Source organism: Schistocerca nitens, chromosome 10 (genome assembly GCF_023898315.1).
Source record: "Schistocerca nitens isolate TAMUIC-IGC-003100 chromosome 10, iqSchNite1.1, whole genome shotgun sequence".
In the NCBI taxonomy this organism is placed as follows: Eukaryota; Metazoa; Arthropoda; class Insecta; order Orthoptera; family Acrididae; genus Schistocerca; species Schistocerca nitens.
Genome location: NC_064623.1, coordinates 71,274,864 through 71,299,583, shown reverse-complemented (window position 1 = coordinate 71,299,583; position 24,720 = coordinate 71,274,864). Strand labels below are relative to the sequence as shown.

The following is a 24,720-nucleotide window of genomic DNA, read 5'->3' as shown; positions in this document are numbered from 1 at the left end:
TGTCAAAGCTGATTAGTGGTATCCCTATCTTCAGTAATGCCCTATAATTATTATTTGGAAGCCCTCCTCTTTATAGTGTTTTCCTCTATACAGTGTTCAGAATTTGTGGTCCCTTGGAAAAACGTTATATAGAGGTTTCACTGTACCACCAAAGCATCATGCATGAGTTAATAGGAGTGAAAAGCTAGGTGCATATTATGTGACAGAGATAGGAGGAAGTGGTGAAAAATAGACACATCATAAAATAAAAGATGTAGAAGACTAAAAGGGAGTGAAGGAAGGAATAGTTACTGTGAAGAAATGCCAAGACCGAAGAAATTAAATTAAGACCAAGTGGGTGGCGAGAACCGAGGACATGTTGTAGTGCCAGTTCCCACCTACCATAAAACAGCAATACTCGCATTTTGACAGTTGCCGTCCTTTTCATGTCAAACATTCCCTCCCATACAGCTTTGGCATTTGAGGCAAACATATTTGTTCAGATCACAGCAATACACCGCATCCAGTCCTGATAATGCTGATCCTCTAGAAAACAACTTAGGAGTACACCACTTGTCACTCAGTATTATCCTGGCCTTGAATGTATTGATCATTTACTTTGACGAGGCTATCACTTCCTAAAATCCTGTCCTCAAATGATGTCCATTCTGCCTGACGTTTTGCCCAACATACCTAGAATAGCTCTTTGTCGCTCTCCAAATCTCCACAATATCCTTGTCATACCCTATGGCTCCTGGCTCTGTGACCATCTCCTGTGTGACTTGCCCTATGCACCGTACTACCTGTATCAACCCTGTAACTGGCAAAACATATACTATCAAAGGAAGAGCCACCTGTGAAATGACACATCATATACCAGCTGTTTTTAAACTCTGTTTGGCCATTGACATTGGCATGATCACCACCAAGTTATCAGTTAGGTTTAATAGGCATAGGCAGAAGGTGTATTCTGCCAACAGACAATATCCTGTTGCAGAGCATGCTCTAAAACCAAACAATGAAGACCTCAGTGCCTGTGTCATGACAGTTCCCCACAGTCATTTAATGAACAAAGTAAGAGCATCTGGACTATCAGACCAATCGTGTGATTGGATTGAAGAGTTCCTAGATAACAGACCGCAGCACGTCATTCTCAATGGAGAGAAGTCTTCCGAAGTAAGAGTGATTTCAGGTGTGCCGCAGGGGAGTGTTGTAGGACCGTTGCTATTCACAATACACATAAATGACCTTGTGGATGACATTGGAAGTTTACTGAGGCTTTTTGTGGATGATGCTGTGGTATATCAAGAGGTTGTAACAATGGAGAATTGTACTGAAATGCAGGAGGATCTGCAGCGAATTGACGCATGGTGCAGGGAATGGCAATTGAATCTCAATGTAGACAAGTGTAATGTGCTGCGAATACATAGAAAGATAGTTCCCTTATCATTTAACTACAAAATAGCAGGTCAGCAACTGGAAGCAGTTAATTCCATAAATTATCTGGGAGTAGGCATTAGGAGTGATTTAAAATGGAATGATCATATAAAGTTGATCGTCGGTAAAGCAGATGCCAGACTGAGATTCATTGGAAGAATCCTAAGGAAATGCAATCCGAAAACAAAGGAAGTAGGTTACAGTATGCTTGTTCGCCCACTGCTTGAATACTGCTCAGCGGTGTGGGATCCGTACCAGATAGGGTTGATAGAAGAGGTAGAGAAGATCCAACGGAGAGCAGCGCGCTTCGTTACAGCATCATTTGGTAATCGCGAAAGCGTTACGGACATGATAGATAAACTCCAGTGGAAGACTCTGCAGGAGAGATGCTCAGTAGCTCGGTACGGGCTTTTGTTGAAGTTTCGAGAACATACCTTCTCTGAGGAGTCAAGCAGTATATTGCTCCCTCCTACGTATATCTCGTGAAGAGACCATGAGGATAAAATCAGAGAGATTAGAGCCCACACAGAGGCATACCGACAATCCTTTTTTCCACAAACAATACGAGACTGGAATAGAAGGGAGAACCGACAGAGGTACACAAGGTACCCTCCGCCACACACCGTCAGGTGGCTTGCAGAGTATGGATGTAGATGTAGATGTAGATGTGCGTGCCTTCTGGATTCTTCCCCCAGACATTAGTTTCTCAGAACTCCCCAGTTGGGAACTCGTGTTACAACATGTTCTCGGGCCTTAATTTATGTTAATTCCTTTGGTCTCAGCATTTCTTCTCTATAACTAATCCTTTCTTCTCTCCATTTTAGGTTTCTACATCTTTCCTTTTCTGATCTATTTTTTGTCGTCCCCCTCCCACCTCTTTCACACACAATGCATTTAGCTTTTCACTCTCACTAACTTGTGCACAATGTTTTGGCAGTAATATGTTTCTTGCATATTACCCTGTCTTCCACCTTTAAGCTCTCACGTGTACAAATTTTACCCAGTGCAATCCTTGACAATCAGTCTGTCCTTCTCATCTCATCCAGTAAGACTCCCCTGACCCAGGGTTCTGGGTGACTTTTCTGAAATTTACCCATTTCCTAAACTTCACCAGTCCTCTTCCTTCGCCCCTTTTACTTCCTCTTCAACCCTTCTGCCAGAAGAAGGAGCCACTAGCTCCGAAAACTTGTGGAGTAATACCTTTTGTCGTGTGTTTTCCTGGCACCGTTTGGTGATTAGACTTTTTTATCTATCTAATTACATTATATTTTCAAAAATTCATTATTTTTGTTGATGTATTATTGTTTCTAGTATTACTAACTGTTAAACTCTGTGTTAAATTGAAGAAATCTTGATACATGTTTGCTGTCATAATGCATTTAGTGTAACATATGAGGGATGCCCAGTCAGATGTAAGAGAAGACCTTACACCTTCGTTATCACTGTGAGAGGTACTTATATTATTGTGACGCCCCCTTATCTGCAGCCGAAGACCTGCTGCGGCGGCTGCAGCAGCAGAGTGCCGAACAGCATTCCCCTGTGACTTTCCGGAACGTCAACTGCTCGGCCCAGATGTTGCTGCTCTGCTCGTGGCGCACCGTTAAGGAGGTCTCGTTGCTGCTCGGGGACATCGCCGAGAGAGCGCCCGTGGCCTCAGGGTGAGTGGTTTGCGTGACCTATCGAGGTGAGTCCTACAAATCCTCACCAGAGAACCAAAGTCTAGAAATCTACAGCCAAGAGTGTCACAGAACCGACGAAGCTTTCAGTTGAGACCCACCACTCAGCTCCAAGCCAAAGGACCCTGATCAACTGTGGGAACAACGCCGCAAATTGCAAGCTCCGCTTGCATCCTGTGCACGAGGCCACACAATCTGTGTGTGCACTGTCTTAGACAAAATTAAGAAGAAATAAAAGTTATTGATCATTGAGTTTTTTTTCTTTTGGTTTCTTGTAATAAAATGTTAACCTTCACTTTTTTACACTTCTTCTGAGAAAAAATTGTGGCAGTCCAACAAGTATTTCATTTATTTGCTGTCTCTAGGTGAAGCATTTGCACCTAGCACAAGATATAATTGTCTGGTAAACATAGTTGTTGAGGATATCCAAATGAATTGTTTGAAAAATGAAAGAACAATAATCATGAACATGTTTTACACAGTTTGACTGATCATGTGAGCTTGTGTGCGGAAACAAAAGGAACGTCCCATGACTTGTGATGTGAAACTGTTTCTTGGTCCTCCAGTCATCATCCCTGGAAGATGGTGGAAATAATATGCCCTGACCCTTAGAGAAAACAGCATATTCACAGACAGTTTATTTGTGTCACATGAAAAATCTGCTCGATAATAAAAGTACAGCTACCATCACAGTTTGGTATATAGCATCTTCAAATGGTGGGAATCAACTTTTGTTACATATTTTTATTTGTCATCATTTAAATTGCCTAGTTTGAGGTGGATGTAATCTAGCAAGAGATACTTATCGAATGGTAATATATGAACACTGTAAACACACTTCTGTTGCAAATAAAATAATGGGGAATTACTGAGCACCCTACTGGGCCGACATGTGAATGTTTAGATGTGGAAGGAAAGAGGTACTCGGAGGAAATACCTCGGGATTTTTGGGTTTGAATAAAGTCTCCAGCTTTCAACAGTAGCATCCACCATCAAAAGCTTGTGGTTTTATCCCAGTCTGACACATCAAGTTAACAGAGTGCTTTTTACCTAGGTGGGTACGCCATTGCAAGGGCTTCATAGAAAGACATTTTTATGAGTGGAAATGGCAGTGTCAAATGGAAATTCTTTTGACTTTATTATTTTGTTGTTGTGACAGGATTTGGTGATTGGAGTCCGTGTAGTGGAGCATTAATCGTCCACTTTATTGGTATGCTTCTATCATTTCCATTTCTTTGCATTCTCTCTTCTCGTTATTCTCAGACATCGGCAAGAGCCATACCAGCCAGTTGTAACTTAGTTTATATGCTATTTTTTGAACAAGAAGGAATTACAAAAAATCTTTTAGCTTAATCAAATAACCAATGTCGGACTGATTCAATAGTGAATCATAATTTCATATCACCTAAGAACTCCCGTTACAGTGGTGAGAGAGAAAAATGTGCTGAGTTTTTCATAATAATATTACCATCCTTGTATCTCTCTCTCTCTCTCTCTCTCTCTCTCTCTCTCTCTCTCTCTCTCTCTCTCTCTCTTTCCATCATTAAATGTGTGAAATCAAAATATTTCTTTCAGAATTAATTGGCTTGGTTGAAAATTTTATGACTAGGAATCTTCAAAATTATGAGTGCATCAGTTTCTGTTCATGCTGATAGAATGGACTTCATTAGGATAAAGCATGAAGGTTCTGTGTAGTAAATATAAAAGATAATTCTATCAATGAGATGGCCACAATGACAACTGCACAAATTGTCACCAAACTGGCTAATTCTTCTCTCAAAAACTAACCAACTGATCTGTGATAGGAGCTACTAAAAAAATAATAAGCATTCAGTATATAGTGAGCATGTTGTGGTATTCAAATAGCTTTCCCAAACTTTTCCAGCCAACGGTTGTTGTTGTCGTGTATTTTCGGACACTTTTCTTCTAGGGTGGAGTGCTCGATCTATTTCGTTGTCAGTGTACCCATTTCTCTTGAAAGCCGTTTGCAAATGGCTTAGTTCATCTAGCAAAGAAATTGGCTCACAGATGTTATTAGCCCTATCCACAAAAGTTTTTTATGACTCCTATGACCGTATTGGGAAAGCTTTGGCCAAGTTTCAAGTGGAGACAATCTTTCGACCTACCAAGAAAATTAGTGAAAGTTTAAGATCGGTGAAAGACGTATGACACCCCTTAGCTACCCCAGGTGTGCATAAAATTCCGTGTAGCTGTGGCATGGTTTATATTGGAACAACTAAAAGGAATGTTAATACCCGCCTAACGGAACACAAAAGGAACTGTAGATTGGGACAAATCGACAAATCGGCTGTAGTGGAACACGTTTTCAAAGACGGTGATAACGAAATAAAATTTAGTGAGACAAACATGATAGCTAGGACCTCACGTCATTATACCCGCATGCATAGAGAAGCTATAGAGATCTACAAGCACGAAAATAATTTTAATAAAAAAGAAGAAGGATTAAAACTAGACAAGATAAGGCGCTCAACTCTGTACCAACGAAGTGACTATCGATTACCTATAATCGAGAGAGATGGCACTAGCCAGAGATAGTTTTAAAGTCGAAAGCACGTGATGAGTGGTGGCATTTAATTTTCTAGAACTTGTATTTCTTTTGATGTAATTTTAATTTCTTGATCTGGTGGTGAGGCAACCAAATTTGAAAAACTAAGGTCTGTTAAAGTAGGTGTGATATTCTCATTACTCTAATAGTCTCCATTTGCAAAACATTACCTAAATTGTCCATGACTGGAGTGCTGCTTCAGGCTGTCTACAACTACATTGTACTGTGCAAGCCACCTAACATTGTGTGGTGGTTGGTACTTTCGGTACCACTAACTGATCCCACCTTCCCTGTTCCATTCGTAAATGGTGTGTAGGAAGAATATTTGCCAGTAAGCATCTATATTATCTCTAATTTCATATTACCTTGTGGTGGTCATTTTGTGAGTTGTATGTGGGAGAAAGTAATATGTTGTCTATTTATTTGCAGTTTCAATAGTAAACCTCTCCGTGATGCACAATGCCTCTCTCGTAATGTCTACCACTGGACTCTGTAATGCTCTCATGCAGGTTAAATGAACGCATAGTGAAATACACCACTCTTCGTTGGATCTTCTCTATGTCTTTTGTCAGTCCTACCCGACAAGGGTCCCGTATTGGTGAACAGTACTCAAGTATCAGTCAAACATGTACCTTGTAAGCCACTTCCTTTCTGGATGAGATACATATCCATAAGGTTCTTCCTATGAATCTCAGTCTGATATCTGCTTTTTATGGCTATTTGTTTTGTGTGGTCATTCCACTTACGGTTGCCCTGTATAGTTAGTCCAAGTTATTTTATGGTAGATAATATTTCCAGCAATTTCTCATCAATAGTGTAGTTGTAAGTAGTGGATTTCCTTTCCTATGTACACGCAATATGTTACATTTATTTACAGTCAGGGTCAACTTCCAGAGCCTGCACCAGTCATCAATCACCAGTAGGTCATTCCGCATATCAGTACTGTCTTCTGTTAGTGCTATTTTTTTTACAGACAACTGCATCATCTCCAAACAGTCTTAAAGAGCTTACAACACTTTCTATTAGATCTTTTATATGCATTGTAAACAGTAATGGTCCTATCACACTTCCTTGGGGTATTCCCGAAATTACCATGACATCTCTCAGTTTTGTTCCGTTAAGAGTGATGTGTTGTGTTCTATCTGTGAGGAAGCCTTGATTCCAGTTGCTAATATGGTCAAAGACACGTTAAGCTCATATTTGTTTCATTAAATAACAGTGTGGGATGCCATCAGAAACTTTCCTGGAGTCAAGGACATGACTTGAATCTGAGCGCCATTGTCTACAGCACTGTGAAACTTGTGGAGGAACTGGGCGAGCTGAGTTTCATGGAATATCTCTCTCTGCAGAATCTGTGTGGATTTTCATAGAGGAGAATTTTGTTCGCCTAAACTTCATAGTTCTTGAGCATAAAAGATGTTTCATAATTCTACAACAGATTAACATCAAAGATATAGGCGAATAATTATGTCCATCTGTCTTAGGAACCACCCTGAAAATGAGAATGACCTGCACTTTGTTCTGGTCGCTAGGTACCCTTCGTTGCATCAGCGATCTACGATAAACTGCTATTAGAAGGGAAGCAAGTGATTTTGCAAAATCTTTGTAGAATCTTATAGTTATCAGATGTGGTCCTGATGACTTACCACTACAAAATGATTGTAATTGCTTTTCTATTCTACAATTGATTATCTCGTTATCTGCCTTCTCAACTTAGGTACAGTGATTGGAAGGAGGACAGTTTTATAATCTTCCATGGTGAAACAATTTCAGAAGACCAAATTCAGTACTTTGGCCTTCTCTCTGTTATCTTCCATTTTGGTATGGTATGGTCACTTATTGAATGAATAGAACAGTTCAAACTGCCTATTGATTTTATAAAAGACCAAAACCTCTTCAGGATTTTTATTTACATTGGTTGACAATATTTTATTATCAAAGAGATCCATCAATAGTGATTTCTGTCAATGGCTCACGGTCAAATGCCCTACAGGGCCACCACCTACCCATGGTGCTGCAATTGCATAAGAATCGTGCTTGCGTGTCATGGCACTCTTAACAGACAGATGGACAGACATACAGTCAGTCAGATAATGTCTCAAATAAACATTTTTTCATGTGATATAATAACAAATTGTCAACTTTCAGATTTTTTCATGTACTTCTTCAGCAAAACATATTGCTTCTTTGCAAATTTCATGATTCTAGATCAACGGAAACTACCCTATGGGTTTTGATGAGTGAGTTTTTGAATAATAAAATATGTGACATAAATGGCCTTATTGCTCACATTGATGTCAAAGCTTAAATTTTTTACACCAGCTGGGGATCATAAACTTTAGTATGTGGTATAAATTTTAACTAGATACATTTCCCCATTCTAGTTCTTAACAGTCTGACAGACTGACAAGCTGATGGAGAACAAACTGAACCTATAAGGGTTCTGATTTTACTGACTGAGGTATGGAACCATAAAAATGAGCTCCCTAATACCTACTTCTTGCTTCTTACCTCTTGATAATGTCATATAGATATGATTTTTGTGGTAACTTAATTTGAAATGGATGCACTTTTAACTATATTTAATTAAATCCCTTATATAGTATTGTTTATAATTTAGCAAAAGAGGTCTACCAGTGTTAGATTATCCTACACCCTCAGGTAGGTTGTATGAAACTTTATGATCCTTAACCCTTGACTGGGCGCACTGTTTTTTGTAACGCAAGTGGACGTGCGGCGCGCTTTTTACACACGTAAAGAATAACTCCTTTGTGTTACTAAAGTAAACATGGATTAGCAAAAGCACAGTTTCATCTAGTTTAGTTAAACAATGATAAAATATATTTACTTATTATTACCTAAATCACTGTTTCATTGAACAATAATAAATAAACTTTCATCACATCTCTCTGATGCTGCATACCGGTGTTACCCCACAGTAACAACACAGTCGAAGTATTGAACAGTGCAGTTGCATCAGATCATAGCCAACAGCTTATTTGACTCGCAAGCTACGGGTGGGCAGTGGTGTGTCTCCGGTAGTGCCGCAGAGGGTGCACGGTCTGAGCATTTGTGATGTGTGTAAAAATGGTTTGAGATTTTTTGATACTCCAAATCATTTATCCCCATATTTTGTGCACGTCTTCTCTGTCATCGTGAGAATTTGTTCGGGCTACACTCAGGGAATCGGCCGAGGGCGGGCTCGTGAAGGAAGCACAGCTGCTGGCGATCGGCGCCCACCTGACGAAGCTGCTCTCCGAGACGAAGCACCGCGGCGCGTTCGAGCAGGCGTACGTCGGCTTCAGCAGTCTGTGCCGGCGGCTGTGGAGCGGCGAGCCCCGCAGCGAGGGCGGGGACGGGCTGCACCGGTTGCCGCCACAGTGGCTGCGGCAGCTGCTCACCGACGTCCGCGATGGGGCAGGTGACGCCACGCGCCGCAGTGCTGGGCTGCCCTTCATGGTGCAGGTAGGCAGGAAGGCTTCGGCTGTAGACCTCTAGCATTTCTTAATACCGGCTGCCTCTACGGGGACACGCATGAATCTTCATTAAAAATTTAACCGTCATATTTCGCTTGTGTTCCTTTTTGTTTTGAATGTGGAATTCTATATAGTTCACAATATCACTGAAGACATCCCATTTTTTTTGTGGTGCCAGTTAACCATTTTGGTCACTTCATACAGGACTGGAGATAGTATATCATTGCATATCTACTGCATTTACATCAGGATGTCACACTTTCCTTGTGAATTGTGTGCGTCATTCAGATTCAGAAATAATTAAGTGATTGTGTTTTTACCTTCTGTTGTTTTCTCAGTTTTCAAAGAATTAGTTTCTCGGTTGCCTGCATTAATGCTTAACAATTTCTCATCTGATGTTCTTCCAGAAACGAGAACTAGACTCGTACTAACTATGTATACAAACATATGGGAATGGAGTTTTCTAAGATTCCCCTCAGCACTCCGAGGGAAATCAGTAATTCTGTGTGGCACCTGCTGTGATGTCGGGATTTTTGCTGACTGATTCTGCCCACTGCTTGTCATCCAAACAAAATAAAAAACACAAAACAACTATCAGAATTGTAAAATTTTGTTTATGTAGTGGTCCACAGCCTCAGTGTGTTTTGTGAATGAAAACATGGTCCGAGTAGGGTGTGTTATTTTTTAAATATCTATTGTGATTAGCCAAGCAGATATCTTAAGCTTCCAGCTTCAGGTCAGCAGATTTAACTGTGTACCATGGTATATTGTTTTTTCGCCAACTACACACAGATGTAAGATGTATTCCTCTTGACATGTACCAGTAATACATTATAATGTAAAATGAAGCTGGAAGCTTAAGATGGATGCTTGAAAATGACCAAACGTCAAAATTGGCCAGTCACATAGATAATAAAAAAATAATACAGCCTACCTGGACCATGTTTTCATTCACAAGCCTATCAGAAGATATAAAAGATATTGTCTGAGTGTGGACTACATGCACACTGAAATTTCCTGGCAGATTAAAACTGTGTGCCAGACCGAGACTCGAACTCGGAATGTAGGAGACGAGGTACTGGTGGAATTACGGCTGTGAGGACGGGGCGTGAGTCATTCTTGGGTAGCTCAGTTAGTAGAGCACTTGCCCGCAAAAGTCCCGAGTTCGTGTCTCAGTCAGGCACAGTGTTTTAATCTGCCAGGAAGTTTCATATCAGCACACACTCCGCTGCAGAGTGAAAATTTCATTCTACTTGCACATTTTTGTTCATTTCAGTTATTATTAAATTGGACGATACAATTACCTCAACACACACTCAGTTATTTATAGACAATTGGCGCACAGAAATTTTCAGTTTTCAATGCATGTGGGAAGTTTCCCAAAATTTAATTCTGCCAAACTCCGTACCGTCTCGACACGCCTCCCCCACTATGTACAGGCACTGGTCAGCACGGAGGCGCAGGCACGCGGCTGCGGTGCCCGCAGCTTCCAGGACTCAATGGATATCCTGCTGGGACTTGCACTGGATGACGGCTCTGTCCCGGAGGCGCGGACGCACGCCCTCAACATCCTGCGGGCGCTGTTCCGCAACTCGCAGCTCGGGGAGCTGGTCACGCCGCACGTCACGTCGGGCTTCGAGGCAGCCCTCGGTGCCTTCCACAGCGGTGACTGGGCTGTAAGTTCTCCGGTCCCCGTCTGTTGTGCTTTCAACCCTGCTGAGGGATCTCTGGTCGTGGCGCAGTAGTTACTAAATAAATCTAGTGTTGCATAATGCAGCTTGTCTTCACATTAACATTTGCAACAAACTTCACTGTACGATTAGACAGTTGTACATATTCTTTATTAGAAAAGGGTTTCAGTCTACCATAAGGTCATCTTTAGAATATATACTGGGTGCCCCAGGAGAAATGGTCAATATTCCTGGATATGACAGGAATATTCATTTGAATTAAGGAACATCAAATGCACAAATGCCCTATTCAGAATGGTTTCCGCAATAGAACACATTTATTGTAAATTTGCTTTTGGGCTTGTGGCATGCACATATGTGTCTTAACCACCCTCTTTGATGTTTTATTCTAGCCTGACCCGTCTTGTTGCTTTCAGCCTCTTTGCTCGGGATGTCTTTCTGCCATTAAGCTAGTCCACTGAACTTGCAACTGTGTGCGGTGTGTTGTGAGTGAAGTAGTGTGAGGGATTGGGAGGGTATCAGCAACAAGCATCGGTTAACTCTTTGTTTGTATGTGTCACACATCTGTACTAATGAAGAATATGCAGAAACGGTGTATATTTACAGCCTCTGTATTGGTTGTGCTTCTGCTGCTGTTGAAGAATACCATTCTATGATATTGCATAGAGATGTAGTGTTAAAAAAACATATTTTTATTTTGATACTTTCTAAAACACGTAATGTTTACTGTATGTTGTACATGTGTATATGTGTAACCTCACAGTGTATTCAATATTGTGAAAAATAAATAACAGTATATATTTCAATATTGTGGGGAAAAAAAAAACAATATACATTAAATGTATTCTATCTTGGAAACCACTCAGAGTAGGGCATATATCCATGAGAAGCCTGTTTGCTTCAAATGATCATTCATGTCATATCCTTGAATACTGACTGTTCCTACTATACAAGAATTACAGTTCTGTAATCATACAGTGAAGTTTCTTCAATACCTGCAAGCTGTCCATCGCTGCCTACACAAAATATGATTGTTAATCTGTGTATTTGCTTCTTCGTGTTAACCTTTCTTAAATCACCATCTCACTGCACTAAAACATTTTGTTTCTGGCATTTTATACGAGTTTCTCCCCTGTTTCAAACTTTCGTTTCTACGCAGTCACTTAAGACAGGTGCCCACGAGATTCTTCCAAAAAGAAAATAATCATTTCTTCGCCCACATTTTCCCCAATCCGACATTGTTGTCGACTGGACACTGTTCCCTAATCTTAATGCTGGTGGGATTCGGGCTGTGTGAAAGTACAAGTTAATTCCCTCAAAAAAGAGAAAACAGCAGCCAGCCAGTGTTATTTATAAAAAAAGTCCCATTTCATAAATAGTATTATTAACATTACCAGTTGACATTTTTAATTTGTTCTAAATATTAACCTGCCTAAACCCTAGATTGGATTCCCTCCTTGCTTTTTATTATTTATTCTTTCTTCTGCCGTATGATATTTTTAGTCTGTGAACATGCGGTCAAACCATTTAATGAAATAATATAATTATTATTGTTTTTAAAGCTGCTGCAAGCTATTTATCAGGAAGAAAGTTATTTTTTCACTAAGTCAGACCTGAGGCAAATTGTCTGGAGTCAGTGATCAGTCACTGGATTCAATCGGGTGTTAGTAGCAGGCTCACTGTACACTTCTGCATTCACAGAACACCCTTGTTTTTTGCACAACTTAGAGGGAGCAGTTAAATAAAGAGCAATCTCATTTGCAGTATATAGGATGTCACACTGGCAGAAATTTTGAAGGACACGCCATGAAGTGCCAGTCTCATACATTTATGAAACTTTGTGGAGGTGTTCATCATACAGCAGGTATTAGATGATTTCATTCTGAACTGATGCCCGGCATCAGCTTCAGTGTGATGTGTGACCTCTACACACCTGCTGAACATCGCCCTTAGGAATTTATTGCCATACTTGAAACAAAGCTGTCTCACCTACATCTACACGACTTCTCTGCAGTTCACACTTAAGTCCCCGGCAGAGGGTTTATCGAATCACTCGACAATGATTTTTCACTCTTCAGCAGAATGAGCACAGATATCAAACCTGCTAGTAAATTAAAACTATTTGCTAGAACGGGACTTGAACCCAGGATCCTTGCCTGTTATGGGGAAGTGCTCTACTGACTGAGGTACGTGAGCACAACTCGTGGTCCATCCTCACAGCATTACTTCTGCCAGTAACTCATCTCTTACCTTCCAAAACTCACAGAAGTTCTCCTCTGTAACTTACCAGACTAGTACTCTTGGAAGAAAGCATACTGCAAAGACATGGTTTATCAGCACCCTGGTGTATTGATTCCAGAATGAATTTTCACTCAGCAGAGAAGTGTGCACTTATATGAAACTTCCTGGCAGATTAAAACTGTGTGCTGGTCTAAGATTCGACTTGAGGTGTTTTAATCGACATGCCTCACGGACACAAAAGTACTGCAACAGCAGTCTGGTGGCACTCGGTTAAAGTGGTCATGATGTAACACTCTCCATTTCTGTCAGTGCGTATCCATTAATATACAGAAACAGTTACAGAAACTGGCAAGTCCAGTGGAAAAAACAATTTCCTGAAAAGCAAAACAGGGAAGGAAGTGGATAAAGCTCTACAAAACAATCAAATGACCAACAATGATGTGAGTTCTCCAATGTCCCCAGCGGTGGCCAACTTCTTAATGCATCATTTTGAGAAAGCCCTTCTATTTGAACCGAGCGAGGTGGCGCAGTGGTTAGCACACTGGACTCGCATTCGGGACGACGACAGTTCAATCCCGTCTCCAGCCATCCTGATTTAGGTTTTCCGTGATTTCCCTAAATCGTTTCACGCAAATGCCGGGATGGTTCCTTTCAAAGGGCACGGCCGATTTCCTTCCCCATCCTTCCCTAACCCCGAGCTTGCACTCCGTTTCTAATGACCTCGTTGTTGATGGGACGTTAAAAAAAACACTAACTCACTAACCTTCTATTTGATTCGTTTTGCCGTTCTTCACTTCGTCGATATGTTGACGACACAGTTACAGTCTGGACATTGGTGTTGAAGATCTGGGGCTGTTCGGCGATCCCATGCAAAATGTGCATCCGAAAACTTGGTTCACTATCGCGACAGAGAGAGAGAGAGGCAAAGTGCCGATTTTAGATGTTTCGGTCTAACAAAATGGGCAGCTCGGCCACACCGTATACCGTGAGCATACATATGCGCTCGGCGTGCAGGCATTTCACTGCCCAGTCCAGAAGAGAGCCATTTTAAATATGTTGCTACACACAACTACAACTGTTTGTGACAAGGACAACCAGCTTTCTGAGATGATCCTCTGAAATACATGTTCCGAAAGAATGAATATTGGGTTCCATACATGAAGTTAGTGCTTTCTGAGAAGTATAAACAGAAAACATCAAACAATTGTGTGACGATTTATCTATTGCACTTCCTTCTTTCGCTGCCGTGCAATATTTACAGCCCACGATGGATCTCAGTGAGTAGCTGCACTTTAATTATAAACAACTGGCATAGGAATGGCTGATACTTGTGTAAAGCATGTATATGTGAGCAGGCTCCCGTAATAGCCAGAACGTAGTGGAAACCATGAACACCAGGCACAGGAATTCCTGAATGACGATTGTGATCCATTTGCGACATGTCACTCCTTCCGGTCCACTCAGTGTTTCCCCCTCCTTAGTTGTGGCTGCTCCCTTTTGCCATGCCTCTCCCAGTTTAGAGCTCAGACAGGTTTATTTTCCTCTTCACCACATGTAGATATATTTTCTTGTATCTTTTGTCTCCTGCCTTTTCCTTCATTCTGTCAAACCAGTGTAAAAGGCAGAAATACTGAATAATAATGAGAATTAATGTCATAGTTTTATGTTTTTCTTACATCAACCATCTTCCATGTATCTGGTATATTCCCATTTTATCTTGAAGCCTGACTTGTTTCCTGTCTTGTATATACTGCAATGTTGTGCTCACTTTCTTTAGGATGAAGCTTTAGCTTATTTTCCCTACTTCACTAAACTCTTAACAAATGAGAGATGTTCAATAAACACTGTCCCTCATTTTTGAAAACTTTATTTCAGACGTTTTTATTTGTAAACTTTTGTCATCTTCAGTATACTCACCACCCAGTGTGATGCAACAGTCCCACATCCATTGCCACTCCTGGAAGACACTTCAAAGTCTCCTCTGACACTTCCATTTAATTATCAGAAAGACATCCGGCTAGGTCCTTTTTGGCAGTAGGATAGTGAAAAAGTCACACAGCCCCAAATATGTAGAAAAGCATTTTCTGTTGGGCAGTGGGATACCCGGAATTATTGTGATGAAGCTTTCACCACCCAACAGTTTCTTTCCTCTCCTTTGGGTTGTGATGCTTCATCAGTGGACCCTGGACCTGCTTGTAGTAGACAGCAGTGACTGTGGAAGCTTTTGGAATAGTACGAGTGCACACCATGCCTTTGTAATGAGAAAATGTAATGACCACGGCCTTGGCGATGGGGGAGGTACTTCACATAAGCGCAGCACACCTCACGCACCTTGACCGCCAGCTCTGGCAGCTCAGACCTGAATTATTCTTATTAGCTATGAATCGCATGAAAATAGATTAAAGTTTGATGCAGACTTACAAAATGAAAAAAAAAGATATACGTCACTAATCCTGTTCAGTCTCTGGAAATAAAAATTTGTTTTATTTTGGTGCAGTTATTAATTAAGAATAAAAATGTTATTTTTAATAAAAAAATTGAGTATCTATTAACATTTCCATTTGATAATAAATATAGAATCTAAATAAAAATAAAAAAAAACATATATTGCCACAGCAAGAATCAAACCAGAGACTTTAATTAAAAGACGTACTGAGCTACCAGTACCTGTGTCAAAACAGTCAAAATGTTTTGTGTGTAATAGTGCTCTGGTATCTCAAAAACTTTGAGGATGACTGTTTTTGAGTGGTTTTGAGAATTTCATCACACTTTTTTAATGAAATCCTATCTGGGCACTGAAATTCAAACCTTATAAGTACGAACAGCACCAAAGAGGGCCAGTCGATAAGGTCTCCTCCCGTGTGGAAGTTTTATAGCTGCCAAAATATACTGCACAGCCACTTCGAAGTCTAGCATGTAGTTTCCTCAGACACCAATATGTGACTTCTTTACTCACTGCACTTGATTCGGAAAGCTGGTGACACACTTTATTCAACATCTCTCATACCAGCTTACTAAGAAAAGTGACCATTGCTTTCTGACATCGGATGCCGTTGCTTGCAGATGTAGAAGTATCGCCTAACTAATGCTGACTAACAGTGCAAACACCACAGTGGCAAAGGGGTGTGTAGGTGTGCTCGGATCTGTGGTGATGGGCGGTGATTGTTGTGGTGGCGGTTTGGGTGTCGGTGGTGGTTTCGGTGCTAACCCAGGGTCAGGGGTGGTGTGGAAGCGTGAGAGCAGCTCGAGACGTCGTGACTGTCACAGCAGTCTTCCGGCAGGTGCGCAACTCTGGGACGCTGCTGTTCGCCGCCCTGATGACGAGGGTGTTCGGGGTGCAGCGCACGAGGGGCTGCGGCCGCCGGCCGAGTGCGCGCAACCGAATGACGGGCCGCGTATTCTTCCAGCGCTTCCCCAGGCTGTACGACGTGCTGCTGCGCGAGGTGGACCGCCCGGGTCGCGACGCCTTCTGCCTCTCCCTGGAGGCGGCCCGAGGCCCGGGGGCTGCCGGCGAGGGGCGGCGGCAGATCTGCGGGGCGGAGACCCCCGCACTGCTGCTGCTGCTCGCCCGCCTCTACCCGTCCTCACTGGAGGGCACCGACTCAAACCTGCAGGTGTGTACCTTGAAATCCTGCAAACCGGTCAGTTTGCGAGCTATGCGTGTGTCATTTGTTTGTTAATATAATAGAGGGAAACATTCCACGTGGGAAAAATACATCTAAAAACAAATATGATGTGACTTACCGAACGAAAGCGCTGGCACGTCGATAGTCACACAAACAAACACAAACATACACACAAAATTCAAGCTTTCGCAACAAACTGTTGCCTCATCAGGAAAGAGGGAAGGAGAGGGAAAGACGAAAGGATGTGGGTTTTAACGGAGAGGGTAAGGAGTCATTCCAATCCCGGGAGCGGAAAGACTTACCTTAGGGGGAAAAAAGGACAGGTATACACTCGCACACACACACATATCCATCCGCACATACACAGACACAAGCAGACATTTGTAAAGGCAAAGAGTTTGGGCAGAGATGTCAGTCGAGGCGGAAGTAAAGAGGCAAAGATGTTATTGAAAGACAGGTGAGGTATGAGCGGCGCCAACTTGAAATTAGCGGAGGTTGAGGCCTGGCGGATAACGAGAAGAGAGGATATACTGAAGGGCAAGTTCCCATCTCCGGAGTTCTGACAGGTTGGTATTAGTGGGAAGTATCCAGATGACCCGGACGGTGTAACACTGTGCCGAGATGTGCTGGCCGTGCGCCAAGGCATGTTTAGCCACAGGGTGATCCTCATTACCAACAAACACTGTCTGCCTGTGTCCATTCATGCGAATGGACAGTTTGTTGCTGGTCATTCCCACATAGAAAGCTTCACAGTGTAGTCAGGTCAGTTGGTAAATTACGTGGGTGCTTTCACACGTGGCTCTACCTTTGATCGTGTACACCTTCCGGGTTACAGGACTGGAGTAGGTGGTGGTGGGAGGGTGCATGGGACAGGTTTTACACCGGGGGCGGTTACAAGGATAGTTCATCCCTATGAAATCCCCAAACCACCTTCCCTACCCTCTGGTTCCTATCCTTGTAACCGCCCCCGGTGTAAAACCTGTCCCATGCACCCTCCCACCACCACCTACTCCAGTCCTGTAACCCGGAAGGTGTACACGATCAAAGGCAGAGCCATGTGTGAAAGCACCCATGTGATTTACCAACTGACCTGCCTACACTGTGAAGCTTTCTATGTGGGAATGACCAGCAACAAACTGTCCATTCGCATGAATGGACACAGGCAGACAGTGTTTGTTGGTAATGAGGATCACCCTGTGGCTAAACATGCCTTGGTGCACGGCCAGCACATCTTGGCACAGTGTTACACCATCCAGGTTATCTGGATACTTCCCACCGACACCACCCTATCCGAACTCCGGAGATGGGAACTGGCTCTTCAATATATCCTCTCTTCCCGTTACCCACCAGGCCTCAATCTCCGCTAATTTCAAGTTGCCGCCACTCATACCTCACCTGTCATTCAACAACATCTTTGCCTCTGCATTTCCGCCTCGACTGACATCTCTGCCCAAACTCTTTGTCTTTAAATATGTCTGCTTGTGAGATGTCTGCTTGTGTCTGTATATGTGTGGATGGATATGTGTGTGTGTGCGAGTGTATACCCGTCCTTTTTTCCCCCTAAGGTAAGTCTTTCCGCTCCCGGGATTGGAACGACTCCTTACCCTCTCCGTTAAAACCCACATCCTTTCGTCTTTCCCTCTCCTTCCCTCTTTCCTGATGAGGCAACAGTTTGTTGCGAAAGCTTGAATTTTGTGTGTATGTTTGTGTTTGTTTGTGTGTCTATCGACCTGCCAGCGCTTTCGTTTGGTAAGTCACATCATCTTTGTTTTTAGATATATCATTTGTTTGTTAGTATGACTGCATGAATTAATGTAGTAGTTTCTTTATTATGGGACCTGCAATGTATGTTATGCCACAGTAGGACATTTTTCAGTGAATTAGAAGACGGTAGGCTGCTTTAGTGTTGGAACTTTAATAGTGGCAACTATTTATTTACAGCTGGTACAAAATAGATACGTGTTTCAAAGTTTTACCGACCTTCGAGGTAGTCACCAGCATTGTGTAAAGCTGATTGCCAGTGATGTGGAAATTGTAGGATACTCTTAGCTGTGCCAGTTTTGTTGACAGTTCGAGCGGTGTGGTCTATTGCCTGACGAATTTGTAGCAGGTCTGAAGTGAATGCCTTGAAGTGTTTCCTTCAGTTTAGAAAACGAGTTGAACTCATGAGGGCTTAAATCGGGAGTGCAGTAGGTGGTATAGCACTTAGTAGCCCCATAAGTCAAACAAATCAGTAACAGCTTGCACTGTATGTGCTTGAGCACTGTCCTGCAAAATGATGGTCAGGTCCTGCAGAAAGTGTCATCACTTCTGTTTCTAAGCTGGTCGGAGGTTGTGTTCCAAAAATGAACAGTGTAGAGACAGAAATGATGACAATTTCTGCAGGACCTGACCATCATTTTGCAGGACAATGTTCAAGCACGTACGGAGAATGCTGTCACTGGTTTGACTGATCACGTGAAGATTAATTGAACTCTTTATTTCTGAAAAGAAAGTAAGTCAACTTAACCTCACTTCATTCTTGTGCTTCCTTCGCCTCCTACATACAAGTACTTCTCTCGCTGTTAGTACTCGCAGAACGCAAGCCGAGTAACGTCCTCCTGTTACTTAGTACTGATGCTCTCAAAGTCTGCGACCAAAGTGGGAGCCGACCAGTGATAGGTGGACGGTTAAATCAACGATGAATTCTTCTCGGGTTATCAGCCGAGTGGTGGCGTCGTCTTGTCGAAATGTTTCAATGAGTTTCGTACTCGCATGTGGAAGTGATGGCAGTTGTCAGTATGCAGCTACTGCTGGTGTTTAGTGAGTTTAATGTGGACAGAGAGGTGGAGGTCAACATCTAGGAATGTGGTGCATCAGGTAGAGGGGGGCCAGATATCGAGGTTATGGAGGAATGTGGGAAAGGTGTCTTAGCCCCGAGTCCAGATCATGAGATATCATTAATGAATCTAAACCAGACACGGGGTTGGGAGTTTTGGGAGGCTAGGAAAGTTTCCTCCAGATGAACCATAAATAGGTACCATACGAAGGTGCCTTACGGGCACCCACAGCTGTGCCGTGGATTTATTTGTAAACCTTCCCTTCACAGGAAAAGTTGTTGTGACTTAGGATGTAGTTGGTAATGTGTATAAGCAATGCGTTGGTGGGTTTGGAGTTTGAAGGATATTGGGAGAGGTAGTGTTCGATAGTATGAAGGCCCCGGCCATGAGGGATACTGGAGCAGAGGGAGATGACATCAACAGTGACTAGTAGGGATCCAGGAGGTAAAGGGATGGGGATGGTCGAAAGTCAGTGAAGGAAGTAGTTAGTATCTTCGATGTGGGAGACTGGGTTTCGGGCAGTTGGTTGGAGATGTTGACCAACAAGAGAAAATCTGTCAGTGGGAGCACAATAGCCAGCTAGAATGTGGTGACAAGGCTTTTTTGGTTTGTGGATTTTGGGGAGTGTGTGCAGGGTGTCCTTTGGGTGAGGAGGGAACAGACTCAGGTGAGAGGTTCTGGAGAGTGTGTGGTGTTCAGTAGGGATTGGAGGTTAAGCCAGACTTCTGGGATGCGATCACTCTGGCAGAGCTTGTAGGTTGAAGAGTCAGATAGTTGTTGAAGGCCTTCTGTCAGGTAATCACTGACTCATCACAATAGTTGTGGAGTCTCTATCTACAGGGAGGATGATTAGCTCTGGGTGGCACCTTCCTATGCCATCCTGTTTATGGACCGTATAGAGGAAACCTTCCTAGCCTCTCAGAATTCCCAGCCCCTAGTATGATTCAGGTTCATTAAAACACCTTATCTGTCATCCATTTCATCTGGTCCTCCTGTACGTAATACGCCACCTCCCTGAATATTGACCTCCAACTCTCTGATGGCTCCATCCTCACCTCTGTCCACATTAATCTTGCTAACCACCAACACTATGTGCATTTTGACATATATCATACCTTCCACACCAAAAAATCCCTCCAGTACAGACTAGCATGTGCTTGCAGTAACGAGAACTCCCTTGCAGGCCTCACAAAGACCTTCACAGACAGGCAATACCTCCCCCCCTCCCCCCCCTCCCCCCCCCTCCCCCACAACTGTGTCTGCAAACAGGTTCGCCGTGCTGTATCCTCACACTCTCCCAATCCTACGACTACCCCCAAGAATCGGTTACAAAGTGGCACCCCTGCCCTATTTGTCATCCAGTATCACACTGACTGGAACAACTGAACCATGTTCTTCCCCAGGGCTATTATTATCTTTCATCCTGCACTGAAATGAGGGACATCCTATCCAAAATACTTCCCACCCCACCTAAAGTGATGTTCCTTCGCCCACCCAATCTACGTAACATCCTAGTCCATCACTATTTCAGTCCTAACCCCTTGCCACAGGAATCGTATCCCACTAGCAGACCAAGGTGCATACCAGCCCAGAGCTCCCACCCAGCATTTCCTTCTCCGTCAGAAGCCAGATCACCTGTGCAAGCAGGCGTGTCATATACCAACTTTGCTGCAAACTCTGCACAGCCTTTTATGTTGGTACGACTACCAACCAGCTGTCAACCAGGATGAATGGTCACTGCCAAACTGTTGTCAAGAACAAAGTTGACTCCCCTGTGGTACAACATGCAACTGAACACAACATGCTCAGTTTCAATGGCTGCTTGACAAGCAAGGTGGATCCTTCCCTCCACCATCGGACGGGAGTTATCCTTACAACACATCCTCTGCTTCTGTAGTCATCCTGGCATCAGTCTCCGGTAACTTTCTGTCCACACACCCTCCACACAACAGTTTATGCTTCCTCCACACTGTAACTCCCTCCCAGTTCATACCACCACACCTTACCTTCATCCCACATCCCACCAGCTGCTACAGTCATGCCAGCCAGCCCCATGTACCTGCCACGCATCTCTCTGAGCCGCTAGGCACCAATCCGTAGTCCCTCGCCTTGCCTTCCTCCTCCCTCTCCCTCTCCCGCCCTCTATACCTCTATACCTCTACCTCTACCTATGACACCCGACACTATCTCCATCACAACCAGTCCACTGTACCAAAGATCATTGGCACCATTTGAGGCATTGGTTTGTGTGTGTGTGTGTGTGTGTGTGTGTGTGGGCGCGCGCGCGTTCATGCGTGATGTTACTCGAGCTCGTCAGAAGATAAAATCCGAATCTAGCAAGTTCCCTTCCTTTTGTGTGTGCCTATTGACAACTCTGTGATTCTGCTTTTCAGGGAGTCGTCTTATTTAATCCTAAAGTATTTACACTCTGCAAGAACTTCCCTACAACATTATTTTGCATTTGCTGTTGTAATTTTTCATTTATTTTATTAATGTTGTATATTCGGGGGATGTTCAGTAAGATATATTCGAGGGATGTTCAGTAAGTAATGCAACACTTTTTTTTCTGTGCCAATTTTGGTTGAAAAACTATGGAATTTGCTGTGGGACATATTGGAATATTTATTCCCGCTTCGGGTATACAGTTTCATAGAGTTCCAATAGGTGGAAGCGCTATACATAACCTTCAAAACGGCATCTGTAATGAAGGTGCATTCCGAGCAGAGAACTGTCATTGAGTTTCTTTTGGTTGAAAACCATTGTGCCACAGTATTCGTAGGTGCATGCAGAATGTCTGTGGAGACCTGGCAGTGAGCAAAAGAACAGTGAGTCATTGGGTGAGGTGTCTGTCACCATTGCAACAAGGTCACACAAACCTGTCCAATCTCCCTGCATGCTTGCTAGCCGCACACAGTAGTGGCTTGCCAACACGTATGCCCACATGCATACCTGGGCACCATAATGGTTCTGTCGGCAACAGCAAACATTTTTCCATGAAGAAAACTGGCTTGTCTCTCAGTGGTATAAATGTATTAACACTTATGGTGACTTACTTTTTCTCTGTGTGTCTCATTTTCATTTAATTGTTCCTTACAGTTAATTCTTTTATGGTTGTTGACACATAGTTGAAAATTTATTCTCTGAATAATGGATGCCTTTCAGGACCAAAGTAACTGACATTAGATATTTATATATAATATTCAATTATCTAGTATTTATTCCATGTAACGAGCTGTCGGTTTGAAGAAGAGATACATGTCAGAGTTTCATTAAAAAATAAATATACTGGGAAGTATTAGTTCCTTGAGCAGGCTTCTCCAGGCTATTCTTGAGTTCACACCACAACTAATTCATACAACACATGTTAGGACTCACAAATCTTGAACTTTGCTGGATGAGTTACACTGAAGAAATGAGAGAACGACATTATGAGATGAAAATAAACAAAGTGCTCCTGTTGTTTTGTGCCGCTTGTGTCTGACAATATCTGTATCCCAAATAAAGGTTTGCTTAGGTGTTTCAGCAGTTCTGTGGTATATTCATCCCTGTCAAATTTTTTGTCAAGCTGTAATGCCAACATTTCAACATGGGCAATAACTCATATCTGCTTGTCATCATATTTTAGGCATATACTGGAGGAAAACCTCATAAAAATTCTGAAGTGCATATAATGTTTTTTTAGGGTTCCATATCTCAATCTCTAAAAGTGGAACTCTGTTGTCTGTGTGTCTGTCCAACTGTTTAAACCCCCTTTTCTCAGGAATGGATAGAAGTGTCAAGTTGAAATTTATTTTGTGTCCACAGTCCCTTAGTTGTCTAAAAAACTGAACCTTTTAAGTCAGTGCAATCAATAGATACAGCAATTTATGTCACATATTTTGAAATTAAGTTTGTATGGAGCCCTCAGAACATGAGTCCTGCTTACACTTACTGATTTTGTGACACAGAATTGGCTAGGAACCATTAATTAATTTTTGTGATAACTTTAACTGACTTTTCTAGCACCATATGTGATATGCTATTTATTAAAATGTTCATATTATCTGCAAGCAAAACGTACTTAGCATCTGGTAATGTTACTGATGAAAGGCCATGAATGCACGCAATAAAATGTGTGTACACTGTACAAGGCGTCATTTGTAAGCACGACAGTGTTTTCAGTTGCATCGGTCACTCGACTCCTCAGCTATGTAGTCAGTTACAAAATTGGTTACTGTTCAGAAAAACATTTACGGCAGATTTACCTTGACTAATAAATAGTAAGTTATGATTTTTGTATTATTTATACCTAACACTGGCCACAGTACATAATGTAGCTCCTTGTGAAGTGCACAAATATTGCCATTCACATTGCTATGGATATCCATTCGTGCCCCCAGAATAGTTACTCTTTCGAGCCAAGTCCTAGGCTGACACTAAAAAATTAGGTGCACTTATTCTCTCTCTGCAGCTGCCATTTCAGTAGAGTATAGAGAAGAGCTTCTATTTCAAAAGTACTAGGTGTGTCCTTTTTAGTAAGCATCATTTTTAAATAAAACAAACACAAGTGAATTTTTATAATCTGCTTCAGTGCGTGTGCCTCAGTTTACTTTTCAGTATAAGTTCCACCAATAATGAGACACTTACCATAACAAACAAACAACTTTAGAATTCATTGTGTAAAGTTCTGGCAGTGTGTAAACAGTTTAGTATTAAAAGTGGGAACTCCTTGGACAGTGGTGGTGTCAGATCAACAACAGGAACGTGGGTGAGACTGAAAACTGTGCTAACTTTCGGACAAACCCTATCTTGAGCTATATTCTGATTAAAATTACTTGATAGTTGACACTTCACCTGTTGGTGCTAGCTTCCTCCAATCAGAGTGCTCAACATCGTGCCCAAACCATTCGCTGTAGCCAAACTGCCATGGCAATTGATCAATCCACTTTCAGTTCCTTGTTCAGCATTATTTCTTGATGTGTCTGGATCCTGAATCATATTTCATCACAGATGATAACCAAGCCAAAAAAACAAACAAACACACACACACACACACACACACACACACACACACTCTGAGTCAATGATGTTAATGAAATATATGTTTCACACTCAGCACTAACTAACGCTACTCGATAATTCTGCGCAACATGCATTTCAGCCGCACATACAGTTAGCATTATTACCAAGATTAGCCTTGCAGAAAATTGTGTGAAGTTGAATTTTTGAA

General features: G+C 42.4%; 1 protein-coding gene across 1 annotated transcript in view; it reads left to right on the top strand.

Annotated features, from left to right (window-relative positions):
* LOC126209879 (thyroid adenoma-associated protein homolog) overlaps positions 1-24,720 on the top strand; it is a 239,739-nt gene that overhangs the window by 132,990 nt on the left and 82,029 nt on the right. The window contains exons 17-20 of the mRNA XM_049939003.1: positions 2,903-3,074; positions 8,841-9,123; positions 10,574-10,810; positions 16,348-16,680. Of these exons, the coding sequence (XP_049794960.1) occupies positions 2,903-3,074; positions 8,841-9,123; positions 10,574-10,810; positions 16,348-16,680 (1,025 nt within the window). The remainder of the gene's footprint in view (positions 1-2,902; positions 3,075-8,840; positions 9,124-10,573; positions 10,811-16,347; positions 16,681-24,720) is intronic.